We start from the raw sequence: 20,200 nt of genomic DNA, 5'->3' as shown, positions 1-20,200 counted from the left end.
AGTCTTAATATACAAAGAGAGCAATTCTGCCAATTTTTAGCATTGGAGGTGGTCAAAAAGATTGTAAAATTGGGTTTTTCTCTTTGGAATGGAGGATATGTGAAGAAAAATTCATAGCAGAGTACTTTCCAAATCTACTAGGAAATCCAAATCTTCTCTTTGGAATGGAGGAGATGTGAAAAAAATCATAGCAGAGTCTTAAAAGCAAAGGCTTTCCAAATCTACTCAGACAGTGCCTCTGGCTGTTTCACTGACCTCTGTTCTCCCACTACTGGCAGAGCTCCATAGGAACATTCATGTAAAAACACGATATTGTGATGGCAAGTTTAAAGGATTCCTACTACATTCAGCTAATTCTATGATAAGTATTTGAGCTATCTCTAATAATAAAGGGATATGGTGTTTAAGTGGATAAAGTTCCAGAGCAGAGAGGCAATGGTGTATAATAGTATGCATGAATACTAACAGGCAAGGGCTGTTATATACCTGACATTTAAAGATACACCTAATATATAAAAAACTCCTAAGAACTGAACAAATAAAACAAAAAACCCAATAGAATAGGTATGGAAAGTTATAAATAAATAATTCACAAAAGCCTATCCTCAAGCATGAAAAGATGTTCCAGCACATTCAAATTTTTGTAAAGGCAAAGTAAAAAAATGTACAAAGACACCATTTCTCACCTATCAGACTGGCAAAAGATATGACAACACATTCAGAGGCTGTAAGGAAATAGGCATTCTCATACACTGATGGTGGCAAGGCAAACTTCTGGCAGTAAATTGCAAAAACCTAATAAATCCACGCATATCCTTACTTCTTAAAAAGTAACAGCTTTATATGAATATGATTTATACACCATACAATTTGCCCATTTCAATGTCATTTTGTAAATTCAGAATAGTTTATCCAGCACTACAATCAATTTTAGAACATTTCATTTTCCCTTCCCTAATAACTCCACACATATTAATGGTCATTCCTCATTCCCCCTTATAATTCCACCAAATCTTAGCCTTACACAGCTACTAACATCTATTTTTGGTCTCTCTATAGCAAAGCAACATATACGAAGATATGATTGAACATTCAAAGAAATCATGGAATGTATGCAGGAATTGTTCAGGTTGTGAAATTGAGGAATCAAGCTATGTTTAACTAAATTCCCTAAGGAAGGGAAGCTCTAATTGACATCTGAGTTAAAAGTAAATCACACTCTTGATTTTAGACCAATTACAGCAACTACTGCCTCTCCATCAACTTTGAGGCATTTGATTTTAAGAGCCTGAAATAATAGTCTCTGAGCTGTTTGCTGAGCAATATGATTACACAGAAAGTGTCAAAAATTACTCAGAAATATACTGAGAATTCCTCAAAATAGTCAAGCAAGTTGAGAATTGTGGAGTAGCTGGTTTCAACATCCTTTCCTAATGACCACACCATGAAAGTGTAGAGGCAGTAAGAGCTACAGAACTGAAAACTTTCTAGTCTTGGACGACTCAAATCAAACCATTCACTCTGGCCAACTCCTCCAATGTCCCCGATACTCTTTTCTTTGTGCCTTCAGAGTAACATTATCATTTCCAATAAAATGCAACTCCATTAGTTACATAAGCTGTGAACATGTAGTTCTAAACATACATATATATATATATATGTATATTTCCACCCAGTATCCAGGAAGGTATACACTCGATGATTATTGTGTAATTGTATTATAATTTCAAAAAATTAAAAAGAGCCAGTGAGTAAATATCAACTACCACTCTAGCATATTCACTATGTTCCTAATTCTCAAAAAGGGGTGGTTAAATGCAATTACTCAATGTGACAAAAATAAACTAATTTTCAAAGCATGGATACACTACCTTGAAGGGTTCCTAACCTCATAGATCTAACAACCATAACACTTTAGTAAGTCAGAAAAATTCAGTGTATGCCAAATGAGGTATATTCCCTTTGAAAATACTGCAATATTTCTTTTTCAATAATCTCAGAGTCAAAACAAGACCTAAATGTCTGGAAGTAATAGAAGAATCTTATCATGAGTGATTATCTGACCTGGGAATAACCTTATCATCAGCATTGGTTCTAAGACAGAGGAAGAATGGTGCATATTAAAGAGTTAATATTGCAGACCTGAGTTTGCTATCCTTAGAAGGGCATGCTTATAAAGTTGGCTGTTGGCTGACATCTTGAGGATGTGACTCTTGGAATATTCCCAGTCAACAGTTAACTGATTAGAGTAGCACACTGGGAATAGACTAGCTGCACAAGCAATATGGTTTATGCTGAACACCTGCCTTCCTTCTGGGAGTCTGGCATTTCGGTATGAACTAGGCAGAGCATTTATGTAATTAGTCACTAATAAAAATCTGGGGTGCTGAGTTTCTAATGGGCTTCCATGGTAGAAAACATTTCGCATGTGTTGCTGCATTTTCACTGCTGGAGGAAATTGTACTTTGCATAATCCTTCATAAAAGAAAGAAAGCACACAAAGCCTGTCCCGGAGTTTTCCAGAATCTAGCTGTGTTTTATTTCCCCTAAGATCCAACTTTACTAAGTCATTACAATAACTTGTATCCAATAATAAAATGTTGAGTCCTGTGAGTCTAACAAATAACCAAACCTATGGGTTATCTTGGGAATCTCTGACATAAGATACTTTTATTCACCTATCCACTAACAGGTAAATCCATTATTCAATGAGAATTCTATGTCCTGGACAGAGTAACTTGAACTTCAAGAATGTGGTTCTGGTATACTATCTTAAACCAAAACTTTCAAAACTCTGAAAGTGACTGGTGAGTACAAAATTCATTATGCAGCAAATACATCTTGAGTACATATTATACATCAGCAATGGAGGCTGCACAATGGCAGGCATGAAAGGCTTAAAGTACTACTCATCCTATCCTAACCACTAAATTATTTATGGAATTTTATTTTATTGGACCTCATGGAAAAAAAAACATTTCAGTTCCAGGCGGTGCTGGTGCACACCTTTAATCCCAGCACTTGAGTTGGAGGCCAGCCTGGTCTACAGAGTGAGTTCCAGGACAGCCAGGACTACACAGAGAAACCCTGTCTCAAAAAAAAAAAAGAACAAAATAAAACTCCAAGAAACACAAAACATTTCATTGGATTTTCTCCTTCCTAAATGTATAACACTATATTGGGAGTAGTATAACGCTCATAAGATGATCTGCTTTGGTCAAAGGACGCAGCTCAGTAGTAGAGCCTATGCCTACCATGTGGCAAGCTCTGGTTCCAACCTCAGCACTGAAAAAAAAATATGTTTGTCCCTTTTCGTGCACTTTTACAGCTAGTACTGCCACATAATGTTCATCTAAGTAGTATTCTACTTCTATGAACATAAAAAGCTGAAATTGACCAAGATTTAAAATCTGGATTCTGAAAAGCACTATTCAGAGGCCTCTATATTCAGGTCCTATACACGTGAACCAACAGGCAAAAGTTGCTTTAAGTTCTGGAAACTCATCTTCAACATTACAACTTTTTAAATAAAATTACTAGGTCTGTTTTGCCATACTGATTTTATTTACATTAATATACTATGCCATTTACCAAAATTGTGATTCAGAATAATAGCTTTCATTTCTATAATTTCCCATTCTAATGAGTAATCCTATAACACTTACAGGACCCACAGTACTCAGAAAAGGCACATACAATTCAGTGAATGAGATCTACAAGAAAGTTTGCTGAGAGATAAGTGTGATGTACTGTCTTCTCTTTCAGACTCATAATCATTATCTAACAATGCCAATAATGTCTGTGATCATTGGAGGCCATGAAAGCCTTTTGAGTTCCAATTGATTCTGACTCAAATAGTTTTAATATCTCTTCCAGTATATAAAACCAAGCAGCAAACAACAGCCAATATTCTAATAATCTCCAACCTACCCCACTACATTTGTAAGAATACTCTAATTCTCACATTGTTTCCCTCCAATCCAACCACTTGCTACTGATACTGATTTCAATTCTTTTGCATTTGCCTTTCTCCTACCTTTTAATCTGCCTAGCTCTAAGTTCTAGTTCTGTGACTCAGATTCAAAGTCCTGCCTCTAGCCCCCTTTAATTTGGAGTAATCTTCACTAAATCCCTTCTCTTTCTTATCCATTATTTTTCTCTGTATTTGTGGCACATCTTGTTCTCAAGTTCCTGTACCTCAAGGTACATTGAATGAGAATTTTGTTCTAACCTTGAGCACAACATAATCAACTAGGATTTATTCCTGGGATCCAAGAATGGTTTGATATAATTCAATAAATGTGACAATAAATTCAATAATAAATACATCAACAATGTAGATAATAAGATAATTTCAATAAATGAACAAACTGTTTTCATATATAGAATTTGTTCACGATTTAAAAATAATAAATTAGCTACATCAAAAATATGCCTCCACACCTTGGCAATCTTTGAGGCCTTGGGTACTAGATCAGTATTTATCCCCAGCATACAAATGGACTTTGGGGTCCCATTCCACATGGAGGGATGCTCTCTCAGCCTGGACACTTGGGGAAGGGCATAGGCCCTGTCCTGGATGATATGACAGACTTTGGAGATCCCCCATGAAGGGCCTCACCATCCCTTGAGAGTCAAGTGGGGATTGGGTGGAGGGCTGGGAGGGTGGGAGGAGGGAACTGGGATTGACATGTGAAGCAAGCTTGTTTCTAATTTAAATAAAAAAGAACTAAGGATGAGATGTCAAAGAGCCATTAAATATGGTATATTGAAAAAACTGAAAAAATATGCCTTCACATAAGAAAGGTTCTACACGACCAGCCCAAATTAGCATCATACTTAAGGGTATAAACACTAAAGTCTTTTCTTCTGAAACAAGAAATAAGACAGGAATTCCTATTATCATCAATTCTGTTTTATACAGTATGTACTAAGAATTATAGTCATATCATGTAGGCAAGAACTAGCAATAAGAGGCATTCAAAGAGTAATGAAATCCTATTTTCATCTACCATGATTTGATAAGTTAAAACCTATAATGAATGTACTCAAAATTGTTGGAACTAAGATTCAAGTCAGTTGTGATGCCCATAATTCCAGCATTTGGGAGGTTGAAGGAGGACTTACTGTCTTGAATTCAAGGTCATTGTGTGCTATATAGTGAGTATCAGGTCAGAAAGGCCTGTAGAAGAACCTGTGGAAGAATAAATAAATAGATGCATCTATATAAATAATAAAATCCAATTCTGTAAATTTTCAGAATACAAAACCAACATAAAAATCAGTTGTATGTTTATGTACTAGTAGTGAACTAGTTAAAACAGAAACTAATTCCATTTATAATAATACGAAAATAAAATACTTAAGAATAGCAACCAAGGACATGAAAAACAGACAGAAATTGAGAAGAAACTAAACAAATGATTATATGCCTTATGTCTGAGAATTACAAAAATTGAAATTGTTAAAACAGATATCCTACCTCAGATCTACAGGTTCAGTGTAGCCTCTACAAAATTGCAACTTTATCTACATTCTGAAAAGGTATCCCTATACACACACAGAAAAATGCAGCTCTTACCCCTCATCAAAGAAAACCATAACTGATCAAAATGTAAAGAACAACAGACCATGGACTGTTCAACCACAACTGATTTATCTGCAATGCAACTCCTACACTGATGTTCAGGGAACATCAGGGAACATCAGGGAACATCAGGGAAGAGGGGAAGAAGGGAAGAAAGAGAGCAAGAGCCAGAGGGCTGGGATATCTGTTGCAAAATGGTGTCTTCTAGATGTGACAGGAAAACTATACCTGTGAAATCTCAACAATCTGGTAACCTAAATAAGACATGCATAATAATAATACTAATTGGCATGACAACACATTTGTGGGGTATCTCAAGAACTCCACCTCTAGGTGAACAGTTATAGTCATTTAATGACTGCTGAGAGAGGGAGAATCAATCTTCTCCAGGGAAGGGGCCACGTTTTATGCAATCCCAAATAGTCACCCTTAAACACATACATACATGAACAACATTAAATAGACTCATAGACTCAAGTGTGTGTGTGTGTGTGTGTGTGTGTGTGTGTGTGTGCGAGCGTACGCATGCATGCATGCATGCACGTGTGTGTTCATGTGCGTGCATGTTATGGCTCATATGTGGCATTCAGAGGATAATTTGTGGGAACCAGTCCTTTCATTATACCATAACAAAAATAATTATAGAGGTCATGAATTTGAGAAGGAGTGGGGGGGGAGTGTGGAGGGAAAGTTGAAGGGGTAGATATTATGTGAATATAGTACATGTAGGAAATTCCCCAAAATTGAAAAATAAAATTTCTGTTCCAGTGCCATGGTTGCCTACCTGCTGCTATGTTCCCTGCCATAAAGGCCATGGACTAACCCTCTGAAAGTGTAAGCAAACCCACAATTAAATGCTTTGTTTTTAAAAATTAAAAGATATGAAGTTGTTGAAGAAATCCAGGTTAGTTGGAGGGGTAAGTGGGGTGCAGATAGGATCATAGTTCATTGTATACATGCTGAAATTTTCAAAATAATCTTAAAACAAAAATTTTACCAGTGCAGAATAAGAATGTTAAAATAAAATTCAGATAGAAGCATAAGACTCAAAATAGCCAAACCAATCCTAAAAAGGCAGAAAAAGTATGAACTCATAGTATGAACTCATAATTTCTAGTTTCAAATTCTATTATAAAACTACAGGGATCAAAACAGCCATGCAGACCAATGGAACAAGAAATAATCCAGAATCAAACTCATACATATATAGTAAATAATCTTCCATAAGGATGCTAAAAGTGCATAATGTGGCAAGGAGAGTATTTTTCCATAAATAATATTGAGAAAATTTAATATCTACATTCATGAACCAGGAAACTCATTTAAGGTATTCAACTCAAGTACAATACAGACTCCACCATAATGTAACTTTGCAATTCCCAGAAAAGTCTCCTAGATACTGGGCTTTACATACAGGTTTCGTATAGAACACCAAAAGTATAGGGAATAACAGGAAAATAAATAAATGAAGTCACACCAAACCAAAAATGTTCTGAATAAGAAAGGAAATAGGACTACAGAGACGGCTCAACTCATAAAGGCCCTCTCTGTCAAGCCTGCTGACCCGAGTTCTATTCCTGGAACCCACATGGTAGAGGCAGAAACCGAATATGGTAAGTTGTTCTGTGACCTCTATGTGTGTATGCACACATGTGTAAGCAAATAAATAAATGTAAAAAAGGAAATTATCAATAGAATGGGAAGGAAACCTACAGAAAGACAGAATATTTGAAAAACATTTATCTGATAAGGCATTGATACCTAAAAAATAAAAGTAAGTACAATTACTAAAGTATCTAAAAATCTGTTGTTATATTTAAAAATAGCAAGGAACTTGAATAGAATCTTTTTTCCAAAGAAAATATACAAATTGGGGCTGGAGAGATGGCTCAGTGGTTAAGCATGCATACTGCTCTTGTGCAGGACCTGCGTTTAGGTCTCATCACACACATGTTAGTCAGGTTACAAGCACTAGTAAGTCCAGATCCAGAGGATTCAACATCCTCATCTGGTCTCTGCCCACAGCTGCAGTCATATGCACTGCCCTATCCTCCACACACATACACCTAATTAAAAATAAAAGAAATCCTTTAGAAACATACAAACAACCAATGGGAACACAAAAGGTTCTCTGTTTCACTAATACTCATGAAAATGCAAATCAAACCATAATGGGATATTACCTCATACTTGGTAGCATGACTAGTATTTAAAAAATCTAAGGATAGCATAAATTGGCAATGATGTAGAAAAAGAAGGAACTTACAGTAAAACAATATGGAAGTTCATTAAAATATTTTGAAATTGAACTTCTATATGATTCAGAAATCCCACTTCTAGACATATACCCAATAAAATCAACACATCACAGAGATATCTGCATTCTTCCTGGAGTTCATTATTGCTAATAGCTAAGATCGAGAAATAATGCAAATGTCTATGACAGGTGAACAAAGAAATGTAGTATAAACAGCCTAACTATACTAGATTCTGACACAAGTGACAGAGAAGCATTTTTCATTCTGTATATGGCTGAATTCACTCAGGATAGTATCTTCCAGATTTCATCTGTGATGTATTTGGGCTGGATTCTTAATTTTTACAAAAGCAAAGCAGAATAAGTTTTGTCTCAGGAAGAAAGGAGAAGTGGGGAGTTGTTGGTCAAAGCACACAAAATTTTGACTTATCCAAGACAAATAACTTCTGGAAATCTAATGGTTTATTTTAAGTAATATTCTATCATGCCTTTGAAAGTTGCTAAGAAGGCAAATCCCAGTGCTCTTATGACCAAGAAATGGGAAGAAGACAATGGATTTGTTATTTAGTTAGATTGTGGTAGCCATTTCACAATGTCTTATTCAGGATGCATATCGTTGATACAAAATCCAAACTCTGATATTTTCCAAACAGTGACATTCCATCATGAAAATTAGACAAATATCCACAAATCTGACAAAGCTAGATATAATGGACAATAGACAATTTCATTCATCCCTAGCTCATATGGCCACTCATCAAGACAGAATACATTCTATATTATAAAACATGCCTTAAAACTTAAAACTTAAAAAAAACACTAGAAGTCACCTGAAATATGCTCTTGGACCACAGTGGAACTAAGTTAGAAGTCAATAATACAGGATATCATGTCCGTAATCTCAGCTATTCATGAGACTTAGGTCCAAGTGCTTGATGCCACTCTGGGTAACATAGCATCACATTGTCTCTTACAAAATGAAGTCATTAAGGTACAGTGGATTGTAAAAAAAAAAACCAAAATGTTGAGATTAAATAATACCTGTAGGGGTGAGCCCCATAAAGCTATCTGCCCTAGGGGCAGGGATAAGGAAATTTAGGATAAATTCCTCTGGAAGACAGACACGCTTCTGACCCTCCATCCTTTGTGTGTAAGTTCTTATTCTGGTAAATAAAAATATTATATTCCCTATTGTATTGACCTCTCTCATCAGCCCTAGGGAGGGTAGCTTTATGGGGCTCACCCCTACAATTCCCCTTTTATCCTAAATTTCCTTATTCCCACCCCTAGGGCAGATAGCTTTATGGGGCTCACCCCTACAAATACCCATATCAAAGAAGTCACAAATTCATTAACATTTTTGAATAAAATGGATATGAAAACACAACTATTTAAAATCTGTAAGATTCAGTAAAACCAATATTTAAGCAAAAATTCACACCACTGAATACATATGATAGAAAATTAAACAAATCTAAAATATATTTAAAGCTTATAAAAAGTAAAGGAAACTAAATCCAAACTAAGTGGAAGAAAAGACATTAATAAATATTAGCACAGAAGTCAGTGAAACTGAAAACAGGAACCGAATAGAAAATTTAAAGAAATATTTATTTATTTTTAACACAATAATTAAGAACACAAATTGATACTATTATAAATGTATGAGATGAATACCACTATAGATCTTGTAGACATTTAAGAGATAAAGGGTTATATGGTAACAAATTTGAGAACCTAAGTGACATGATTGTTTCTTAGTTATCTATCCTGTTGCCTGAGGAAATGCCCTTGATGAAAGCAGCTTAATGGAGAGTTTATCTTTGCTTACTGTTCAACAGTACAGTCCATTATATTGGGGAAGGCATGGTGACAGGAGCTTGAGTTGACTATTCACATTGCACCTGCAGTCATGAAGAAGAGAGCCATGAGTGTTTATGCTCACTTATCTTCCTCCTTTTAGTCCAGTGTCCCACCCAGTTCATGGAATGATGCTGCCCAGAGTAAGTGGAGTTTCCCATCTCAATAAAACTAATTAAGATAATCCCTCACAAATGTGTTTCCTAGGTAATTCTAGATACTGTCAAGTTGATTATCAGCATTACAATGACAAATTTTTTAAGGGAACAACCTGCCAAAATTCTCACAAGAAGAAATACAATTTGAATCACAACTCTGTGAGTTCAGATCCGCAGAACACAGAAAAGTCAGGTATGCAGATAACCAGAGATAGCAAGATGGGAGGTGGAGACAGTTTGTAGCTCACTTTCCAGCTAGCCTAGCCTACTTGGTGAAATTCCAGGCCAATGGGAGATCCAGTGTCAAATAAAAAAGGAAGGTGCCTGAGTAATGGTACCTGAGGTTGTCTTTTAAAGTCCACACACATATGCATGTGTGTACCCACATGCAGATATGAACACATATGGAAGCTGCCTTGGTATCAATCCACAGATGAATGAATAAAGAAAATGCAGTCCATATGCACAAATGGAGTTTTATCCAGCCATGAAGAATGAAATAATTCCATTTGCTAAAAAAGTGATGAAACTGGATATCATCATATTAAGAGAAACTAAATCACATGTATAAAGATAATGCTACATGTTTTTTCCTCATTAGTAGATCCTAGAATTCTTTGTAGGTATATAAATTGAAGTGAGGAAATCAGGGGAAGTTAATATAGTCAAAACACAATATGTACTTGGAAGAAACCTTCTCTATGAAATATAACAGTATGTCCAATTAGTCAATAAATAGGGTAGGATCTGGGAGATGGCTCAGCAGGTAAAAGCTCATGCAGCCAAACCTGAACACTTGAGTTTGACTTCTAGGACCTATATGAAAATCTGATGGAAAGAGAAAAATGACTTCTGGATACTGTTCTCTGACCTCCACACACACGCAGTGTGGCATGTACGCACGAACACATGTACACACACACACACTAAACAAATGTAACTTTTCAAATTTTTTTTCTGAGGAAGAGTCTCAAATAACCTAGCCTGAGCCTGATCTAGATCAGCTATACAGCTGAGAATGGCTTTGAATTCCGAATTCTCCTGCCTTTGCCTGCTAAGTGTTAGGATCACACCTATGTACCACCATGCTCATCAATAAATTAAAACATAAAACAGAGGCAGACACTACTGGAAAATGATTATATCCTTGTGAATGAGATTAGTGTTAAAGTCAGAGATGCTCCCACCCCAGGAACTTCTCAGATACTTCATGCGAAGACAGTGAAAAGAGTTCTCTACGAACTGGAAGGGCCTTCATGAGACACTAAATCGGCTGGCACCTCGATCTCTAGGACTTCTCAGCCACCAATATGCTTTAAGGCTTTCTACATCTTCACCATTATATAGTTCCCTTTGCCAGGATTCCTTCCCCCAAACCCCCACTTTAAACCTACATATACTCTCTTCAAGGTACATGTGCTGTTCTTGGAACACTTTGGAACTGTCATTATGCCATGCCTTTTCAAACACGTTTTTGGTTTGAAAGGTCATCCATCCTCTTTTGCCTGAAAAATGCCTTTATTTATTTATTTATTTTGGTTTTATGAGACAGGGTTTCTTTGTATTGGAAAAATGCCTTTATTAATAAAGTTTAGATTAAACACTACCTTTATAGCCATCTCTGTAAGCCTTTCGGGATGATCGGGACAGGTATTCTGGCACTCGGGAGTCACTGAATACTGAGTGTAACACAGCTCAGATAGAAAGATATCCTGGAGCTCGGGAGTCACAGAATACTGTTACACAGCTCAGGTGGAAAGGTATCCTGGTGCTCAGGAGCCACAGAATACTGAGTGTTACACAACTAGGTGGAAAGGTATACTGGAGCTCAGGAGCCAAGACCACCACAGGTTTCAGTAAGCTTAGCAGTTTACAGCCTTGCCTCAGGGAAAGGCTTCCCCAGTGTTTTGGCTCCATTCAAGCAGGACAGGGTCTTCGAGCTGGGGATGTTTGCTCAACATAGCAGTTTTGCTAGGCAGGAGGTTTTTTCAGGGAAGTTGCTACAGTTCAGCTCTACTCTGGAAGAAGGGCGCAGAGTGGAGAGCAGAAAGCTCTGCCAAGGGAAGGCTTCCCTGGCAAAAGTGTTACAGCCCTGCTCACTCTGCCCAGGGTCGTCTCTGCTCTGCCACCACAAAAGAAGAGCTTCACCCAAAGCTCATCAAAGGGGTTTATTGAAAGGAAGCAGCTGGACTGGCTAAGCTGAACATACACAGGGTTTATATAGGGATTCTTGGGGGCGGGGGAAGTTTTTCCAGGGTAGGGATTGGTTCGATTTCAGTGCTGAGTTCAGATTGGCTAGAGCACTGCTAGAGGATTGGCTAGTTTTCTGCACAGGATTAGGGTCAGATTTGGCTCTGGTTTCAGAGCCAAGGTGTGTTTCTTTCTCTGGTCCTTTTTAGCCTTTTGGCTCCAATTTTAGGGCCAGGGTGCATTTCTTTCACTGACTCTGATTCCAGGGACAAAGTGTGTTTCTTTGGCACTGGTTTCAGGGTGAGGGTACATTTCTTTGGTTCTGGTTGCAGGGCCAAAGTGTGTTTCTTTGGCTCTGCTCAGGGTGTGTTTCTTTGACTGGTCCCTTTTCCCTACAGTCCCTGAACACAGAATCATTGTGGCCCTTGCTTGATTTCAGCACCATTGTGTTTATTCCGAAAATATACTAGGCTAATTCTGCAGGAAGGACAGAAAGGAGGGAAGGAGTACTCTGTCAAGGGACTTACCCCAGCAGTGACTGCGGCACTGGGTATTAAGCAAACCATTCAAGCAGCAGTTGGGGGATGGGGATGGATGACTTTTAATTCTTGAGGTGCTACTGTTGCGTTGTGCTCATCTTTCACACAGTTCTATGGACGTGTGTCTGGGGTTGGGACAGCAGAGAAAAGGAGAGACGGGGGAAGGAAGAGAGGGGAAAACGGGATTGAAGAGAAGGTGGACGCAGTGCAGTAAGGGCAGATGGGCGGGCCCACAGTTTTTAGGCTCCACAGTTTTGCAGAGGTCCAGCCCTGCAAGCTGAGAAGAGCAAGGGGTTGGGGGTGGAGGGGAGGTGGGAAGGGGAGGGACCGCAGTCCCTCCCAGCCCGGCGGCCTAGACTGCCTGGCGACCACCTTCTGCCCCACCAAGGCCGGTTCCTCCAGCCGGGACTCAAGTCTGCTGGGGCAGGCTGGGCGTGCAGGGCAGAGCAGCCCCACAGGTGGCGGCGGCTCAAGACGGTTCCCGCCAGGCTAGGCAGTGGAGCGCCGCACAGTGCGCCTTCACGCCTCCCAGCCGCCGCCCAGGCAGTTCCCGGCCAGCGCCAGCAGGCCTGCTCGGTCGATCTTCGAGCCGAAGATGCGGCGGGGCTGGAAGATGGCTCTGACTGGGGGGTTGCGGTGCTGCCGCCGGGTACTGTCCTGGGTGCCAGTGCTCGTTATTGTCCTCGTCGTTCTGTGGTCCTACTATGCCTACGTCTTTGAACTCTGCCTGGGTAAGTGGGGCTGGGCACATAAAGTGGGGAAATTATGCTCTAGCATAATCGGCTGCCCTACCCTTCCCACTGATGTCCCCAGTGCGCTCAGCCCTCACTCTGCGGTTTTCCGGAAAAACTCCCAGTCTCCAACCTTGGGCTTCTCACATTATCTTCCACATTCCTTCCCACGAGGGTCCCACCATGTCGCCGTCGCCTCTCCTCTGGGTTTTCTTATTTTTTTGCCTTACCCACGGTGATTTCCTGGCTCTTCCCACTAGGAACCCCCCCCCCTTACACATGCAGGGTAACCACTTAGGCTGGTAGCTTCTCCTCCTGAGCCTACCCAACCAATTGAGGAAGCACCATATCCTGTGTCCTTAAAGTGCCCGCTCCACCAATGCATCCAACTAAGAGTCCCACCATTTTCCCTTCCTACCAGGTTTCCTTTCATACTGGGAATTCCCTACCAGGAATCCAAAAATATTTCCTGTTCTCTCATTGTAGGCATTTTGACGGATCAGATGGGACAGGTATTCTGGCACTCGGGAGTCACAGAATAATAAGCGTTACATAGCTCAGATGGAAAGGTATCCTGGAGCTCGGGAGCCAAGGACTACTACAGGCTGCAGTAGCATAGCAGCTTACAGCACTGCCTCAGGGAAAGGCTTCCCCAGTGTATCAGCTATGCTCCAGCAGGAGAGGGTCTCCCAGCTGGAGATGTTTGCCCAGTGTTTTGCTCTGGAGAGAATGTTTCCCGGGCAAAGTTGCTACAGTTGAGCTCTGCTCCTGGGAGAGTGGAGCGTGGAGTATAACAACTCCGCTCTACCAGGGGAAGGTTTCCCTGGCAGAAGTGTTACAGCCCTGCTCATTCTGCTCTGCCCAGGGTCCTCTCTGCTCTGCCACAAAAGGTCTTCACCCAAAACTCATAGAAGGGGTTTATTGGGAGGGAAGAATCCAGGAGAGTGGCTGCCCTCTGTCGGAGTGGCAGAGGACAGCCGGGTATGGGGAACACCCACAAGCTGAACAGACACAGGGTTTATATAGGGCTTCCAGGGTGGGGATTTGTCAGATTTCAGTGCTGAGCTCACATTGGATGGAGCTCCTGCTTGAGGATTGGTTAGTTTTCTGCACAGGGTTAGGGTCAGATTTGGCTCTGGTTTTAGGGCCAAAGTGTTTCTTTCTCTGGTCCTTTTTGGCTTTTTGGCTCTAATTTTAGGGTCAGGGTGTATTTCTTTCACTGGCTCTGATTCCAGGGACAAAGTGTGTTTCTTTGGCACTCGTTTTAGGGTAAGGGTACATTTCTTTGGTTCTGGTTGCAGGGCCAAAGTGTTTCTTTGGCTCTGCTCAAGGTGTGTTACTTTGGCTGATCCTTTTTCTCTACACTCAAATTAGTTCAACTTTTCTCCACAATGGGATCCATACCTTCTCTCTGCAATCCTCACACACAGGCCGACATGTTTCACATCTCTGCCCACTTATGATCCTCCAATCAGAACATTCTGTTGTATCTCACTTTTCACACAGTGAAATCCCTCCATACTTCCCTGAGATCCTGGAGTACACACACGCGCGCACGCACACACACACACACACACACACACACACACACACACACGAGAGAGAGAGAGAGAGAGAGAGAGAGAGAGAGAGAGAGAGAGAGACTTTTGTAGGGGTTCTACACAACACTCGCTTCTCATACTAGAGCTCCTAATTGTACTACATTGGGATGCTCTCCAGCCTTTCCACTTTGTGAAGTGTTCAACTTCTTCCCATTAGAGGGCCCACATCATTTTCTGACACATTGCACTAGTGACCCATATTATGACCATGTTTCATCCACTATAATCTCATACTAGAATGTTCTCTTTACACTTCAAAGAGTTCCCACAATCTCTACCATATCCCACTGAAGAGCTTCTCCTTTTTTGTTGTTGTTGCTGGTTTTCTTTTTTATTATATTTTTATGTATAAACAATCTTATTTTACATACCAATTCCAGTTCCCATTCCCTCCCTTCTTCCCATTCTCCCAACCTTCTCCCCAGTTCCCATCCACTCCTCAGAAAGGGTGAGGCCTCCCATGGGGGTCATCAAAGTCTGTCACATCACTTGAGGCAGGACCAAGGCCCTCCCTCCTGTATCTAAGCCGAGCAAGGTATCCCTCCATAGGGAATGGGCTCCTAAAAGCAAGGTCATGAACTAGGGATAAATACTGGTTCACCTACTAGTGGACCCACAGACTGTCCAAGCCTTCCAACTGTCACCCACATTCAGAGGGCCTAGTTCAGTTTATGCAGGTTCCCCAGCTGTCAGTCCCGCAGTCAGTGAGCTCGCACTTGGTTGGGTCAGCAATTTCTGTGGGTTTCCCCATCATGATCTTGACCCCTTTGCTCACATTATTGCTCCTCCCTATGACTGGACTACAGAGTTCCGCTAAGTGCTTAGCTGTGAATCTCTGCATTTTCTTCCATCAGTTACTGGATGAAGGTTCTATTATGACAGTTAAGGTAGTTATCAATCTGATTACAGGGGAAGGGCATTGCTTAGATTTTTAGCTGGGGTCGTCCTTGTGGATCTCTGAACATTTCCCTAGTGCCAGATTTCTCAATAACCCCATAATGAGCCCCTCCTTTTCTAATCCTGATTTATCCTTGTTATCTTTTCTGAGAAACACTCTCCTCACCCTCCAGTGTTTTTCCACTGTTTCCACCAAGTTCTGTCACTATCTGCCTCTGGTGTTTGTCATTGTTTCCTCTAGGAGTGCACTTACCCACTGCCTTCTCAAGCCTGGAAAATTCAGTTCTTTCTTGCTGAAGTTTGTAACACTTTCTGCCTTTCCAATGGGAATATCATTTCTTGTTTCCTCTTTTTAGGCAAACCCTTTTAATGATGCTGGCCTTTTATTATGGCCTGGCCTGCCACACCAAGAGTCACTCTAGTCCTTCCTTATTTATAGTATGGCTCTCACCATATGTCTTGTGCTTTCAAACTCAGAATTCAACATTGTTTCACAACACAAAATCCAAGACTCTTCTTGTATTTACCCAGCACCTACACTTAGATTTCCATGACCCCCTCAGTCCTCTGTCTAATGCATGTGGCCTTATAACATTTTCATAAACTCAAATTAGTTTTCATAAAATATCCTTTCTCCCCTCAAAAGAAATTTCTCAGAAGCCATTACAGAGTCCCCATATCTTTTCTAATGAGATCTCATTAATACCTATTTATCACTTCAGTACTAGAATCCCATTACCAGCACCCTTACACTTGTGACGTGAAATCTCCCCTATTCATTCAATGTGGGGTTCTCAGTGCCACCCCATTAGTATTCCTACTCATTCCACCAAACATCTCTTCAAATTTGCCTTCCCATGACTCATTTATTTCCTCATATCTTAACTTCCCACCTTAAATATTGCAGTTTCTGTGCTACTTTTCAGCCCCAGGACCCAAGTATATTCATAACCTCCTTCTCTCACATATTTGGCAAAACTACACTCTACCCCTACATGTATTTGGGTGAAGTAGGGAGGCAAGAAGTGACCCTGTTTTTCTGATATAAGGTTTCCTTCTAGTCAGTTCTTTACATCAAAATCTGGCTATTTTTTTGGCCTTCGTAACAATGTTACAGAAATACAGAAAGAACTTTTAAAAGTGAGTTCCATTTGTTGCTTTCATACTTAGGCTATTTTCTCTTTCTTCATCTCAGTCTGATATAAAGGTACATTAAGTATACAAAGACTGAGAAGTTGTCCTGCACTCAGATCTTACAGCTTTGGCTTTTTTGAATGATTAACTAAGGGGTCAAAAGTTCAGCTCCATTGTTATTGCATCTCCACTGCTCCTAGGAACAATGCCGCATTGTAAACACCGTTAAACCTTCAAAGTCCTTCAGTAATGACTTACATGAGTTCACCAAGAAGTCATGTTAAAAATCAATAATGATGAGAGTTAACTTACATAGTACTTACTTCATGCCAGAAAAAAATACCTCCATTACTGTAGCTATATTAACTGTATATATATATATATATATATATATATATATATATATATATATCAATTCATTTAATCCTCACAGCTATATAGGGTAGGCACCATTATTATCCCCACTGTGCAGATATGTAAACTGAGTCAATAAACTGAGGTAACACCAAGAGTAAGTGAAAATAATATAGTGTGGTAGCACACACCTGTAGGCCCAGTACTTATGAAGTAGAGGCAAGAGGACCAGGAGTCCAAGGATATCCTCGGCTACATGGAAAGTTTGAAGCCAGAAGGGTTACATAAGACCCTGTCTTACACCCCCCCCAAATTCAGTGCATGTAGTTAGCTTTCTATAAGTTCTTAGTCATGTCATGCCAAAAGCTGCAAGAAAGCTTAGGGTTTCTGTTGCTTTAGCAAATACACTTGCCATATGCCAGGCTTTATTTCTGACTAAGCACAGACACACAAACTGGATACTCTCAACCTTATGAGGTACAGACTGTCATTATGACCAGTTTGAAGACAAGGAAACTGAGGAATGGACTGATTGCTTCATTTATCTAAGATCAGAGACCTAGTAAATTGTTAAACTTCATGCTATTCTAACATGCTGCTTCCTCTCAACTAGCACAGAGGTCAAAACTTGTGCTGGACAGGCCCAGAATAACCTGAAAAAATGTATTTTATTTGGTGGACAGTGAGTTTTTTAAACATTTTTTATCCGTTTTCATTTTTTAAATTAAGCAAAGCCCAGCAAAGTTTCTCAATTTGAGATAGGAGGACCACTTGAGCCTAGGAGTTCAAAACAAGCCTCTATAAATAGGAAGAACCCATCTGTCAAAATAAAAATCAGTAAAGTAATTGGCCTTGATTACTATTTCTGGCTCCACCAATCTATAATGCCATCTTCAATTTATAATATTAAATGTTTTTTAAAGTTTTAAATTAGGTGTGTGTGTGTGTGTGTGTGTGTGTGTTTGTGTGTGTGTGTGGAGGGATATGCTGCAGTCTGCTGTGGAAGTCAGAGGAGGTGCAGGACTTGGTTATTTCCTTGTATCATATGAGTGCTTGGGATTGAACTTAGGCCCTCGGACTTGGTGGCAAATGCCCTTCCACATTGAGATCTCTTGTTGGTCCTTCATTTTACAATCTTTTAACAATGTATGACCTGGATTTCAGAAATGTTGAATCAAAGCTTCCTAAAGTTATATTTAGTATAGAGTTGAGAACTGGAAGTCAAGCCTGCCTGATAACAAAGCCACCCCTTTACCAAAAAAAATAGATTAGGGTTTTCATAAGAAAAGTGATAATAAGGAACTAACTTTCTTCCTAAGAGAACCTCATCTCTCCCAAATACCAGGTTATAAATGAAACTAAAGTTAATAGGTACTTATATTTTATTTGTATAGTATTTTGAATTATAAAATAATAACATCATTTCCTCTTTCCAATTCCTCCCTCCAACTCATCCCATGCACCCCCTTGCACTGTCTCAAATTCATGGCTTTGTTCCTTAATTGTTGTAGCACACACACTGGCAAACCCTGAAGTCCAACCTGCTCAGTCCTTACCAGGCAGTTGTGTGTATATCCTTTCCGGACTGACCATTTTGTATTGCACAACCAACTGCTGTGCTCTTCCCTGGGGAAGACCATTTCTCCTGCTCTCAGCATTGCTGTAGTTCTTTGTCTAGGGTTGAGGCCCCATGAGATTTCCGCCCTTCCATATTAGCATGTCTGTTGTCACCCTGGTTCAGGCCTTACGTAGGCAATCTTGTTGATAAGAATGCACGGTTGTAGCTTCTCTGACTTTTCTAGGAGACGTAATCTCACCGCAAACTTCCTGTTCTCTGGCTCTGCCAGTCTTTCCACCCCCTCTTCTCTAACGATTTCTGAGCCTTACGTGCAGGAATTGTGTTGTAGGCATATTGGATGGCTATAACTTTTTTGACTAATTCTGCTTTTACAAGCTGGAAGATCTAGGAGAGTTCTTTCAACCTCAATTGTTTTCATATGCATCTCACTAGTGTGGCTGTTTATTCACACCACAAATACTTGCTGAGTACTCACTGTACACCATTGTAAAGTTTAAATAATGCAATGCCTGACAAGCATGAACTATAGTTAATAACACAGTGTAAGAGTGTGCTAGGGGGCTGGAGAGATGGCTCAGAGGTTAAGAGCACTGGCTGCTCTTCCAGAAGACTCAGGTTCAATTCTGAGCACCCACATGGCAGCTCACAGCTGTCTGTGGCTCCAGTTCCAGGGGGGGTCTATCACCTTTAAACTAATGTACATAAAATAAAGTTAAATAAATTATTTAAGAAAAAGAGTGGGAGGGTTGAAGAGATGGCTCAGGGGTTAAGAGCATAGACTGCTTACTCTACCAGAAGACCAGAGTTCAATTCCCAGCCCACATGGCAGCAGCTCACAACTGTAAACTCCAGTTCCGGGGATCCTACACCCTCACAATACATACATGCAGGCAATACACCAATGCACATAAAATAAAAATAAATTCTTTTAAAACAAGAAAAAGAAACTGAGTGTGTTAGATGTCAACTTACTATACTAATAAGAATATAAAGTGTTCTATCTCCCTCAAAAAAGCTTATATTGTTTTTGTATTGACCATAATGTGTTCATTTTACTTTTGTATCAAACATTTTAAAAGCTTTGCAAGTTTCAAGCTTGAAAATAAGACTTGATCTTAAAACCATCCCTTTCCCTCTTTGAATTTCAAATAGATAATCATGAAGGATTTACAGTCAATTCGTCTCAGAAGTTTACATATTTAATACAAAAGGAAATGATAGTATCCACTTCATTAAGTTAAACCTTATATGACAAAAGACAACCATTTAAAGTATTCATTCATTTAGTACATTTCCAATATCGTGAAGCCATT

General features: G+C 39.7%; 1 protein-coding gene across 3 annotated transcripts in view; it reads left to right on the top strand.

Moving 5' to 3' along the window:
• The first annotated feature begins 12,911 nt into the window (after window positions 1-12,911).
• Window positions 12,912-20,200, top strand: part of Zdhhc15 (zinc finger DHHC-type palmitoyltransferase 15) — a 90,044-nt gene continuing 82,755 nt past the window's right edge. Inside the window, exon 1 of one of the 3 annotated variants that reach the window (XM_040744299.1) lies at window positions 12,912-13,322. In XM_040744299.1, coding sequence (XP_040600233.1) covers window positions 13,187-13,322 — 136 coding nt within the window. In that variant the 5' untranslated portion in view covers window positions 12,912-13,186. The remainder of the gene's footprint in view (window positions 13,323-20,200) is intronic. The other 2 variants (XR_002381490.2, XM_005086531.4) reach the window with 2 other exon arrangements.

The sequence above is a fragment of the Mesocricetus auratus genome, unplaced genomic scaffold (assembly GCF_017639785.1).
Source record: "Mesocricetus auratus isolate SY011 unplaced genomic scaffold, BCM_Maur_2.0 Super-Scaffold_100003, whole genome shotgun sequence".
Taxonomy (NCBI): Eukaryota; Metazoa; Chordata; class Mammalia; order Rodentia; family Cricetidae; genus Mesocricetus; species Mesocricetus auratus.
Note: the sequence above shows the minus strand (reverse complement) of the source record. Positions and strands in the feature narration are given on the sequence as shown.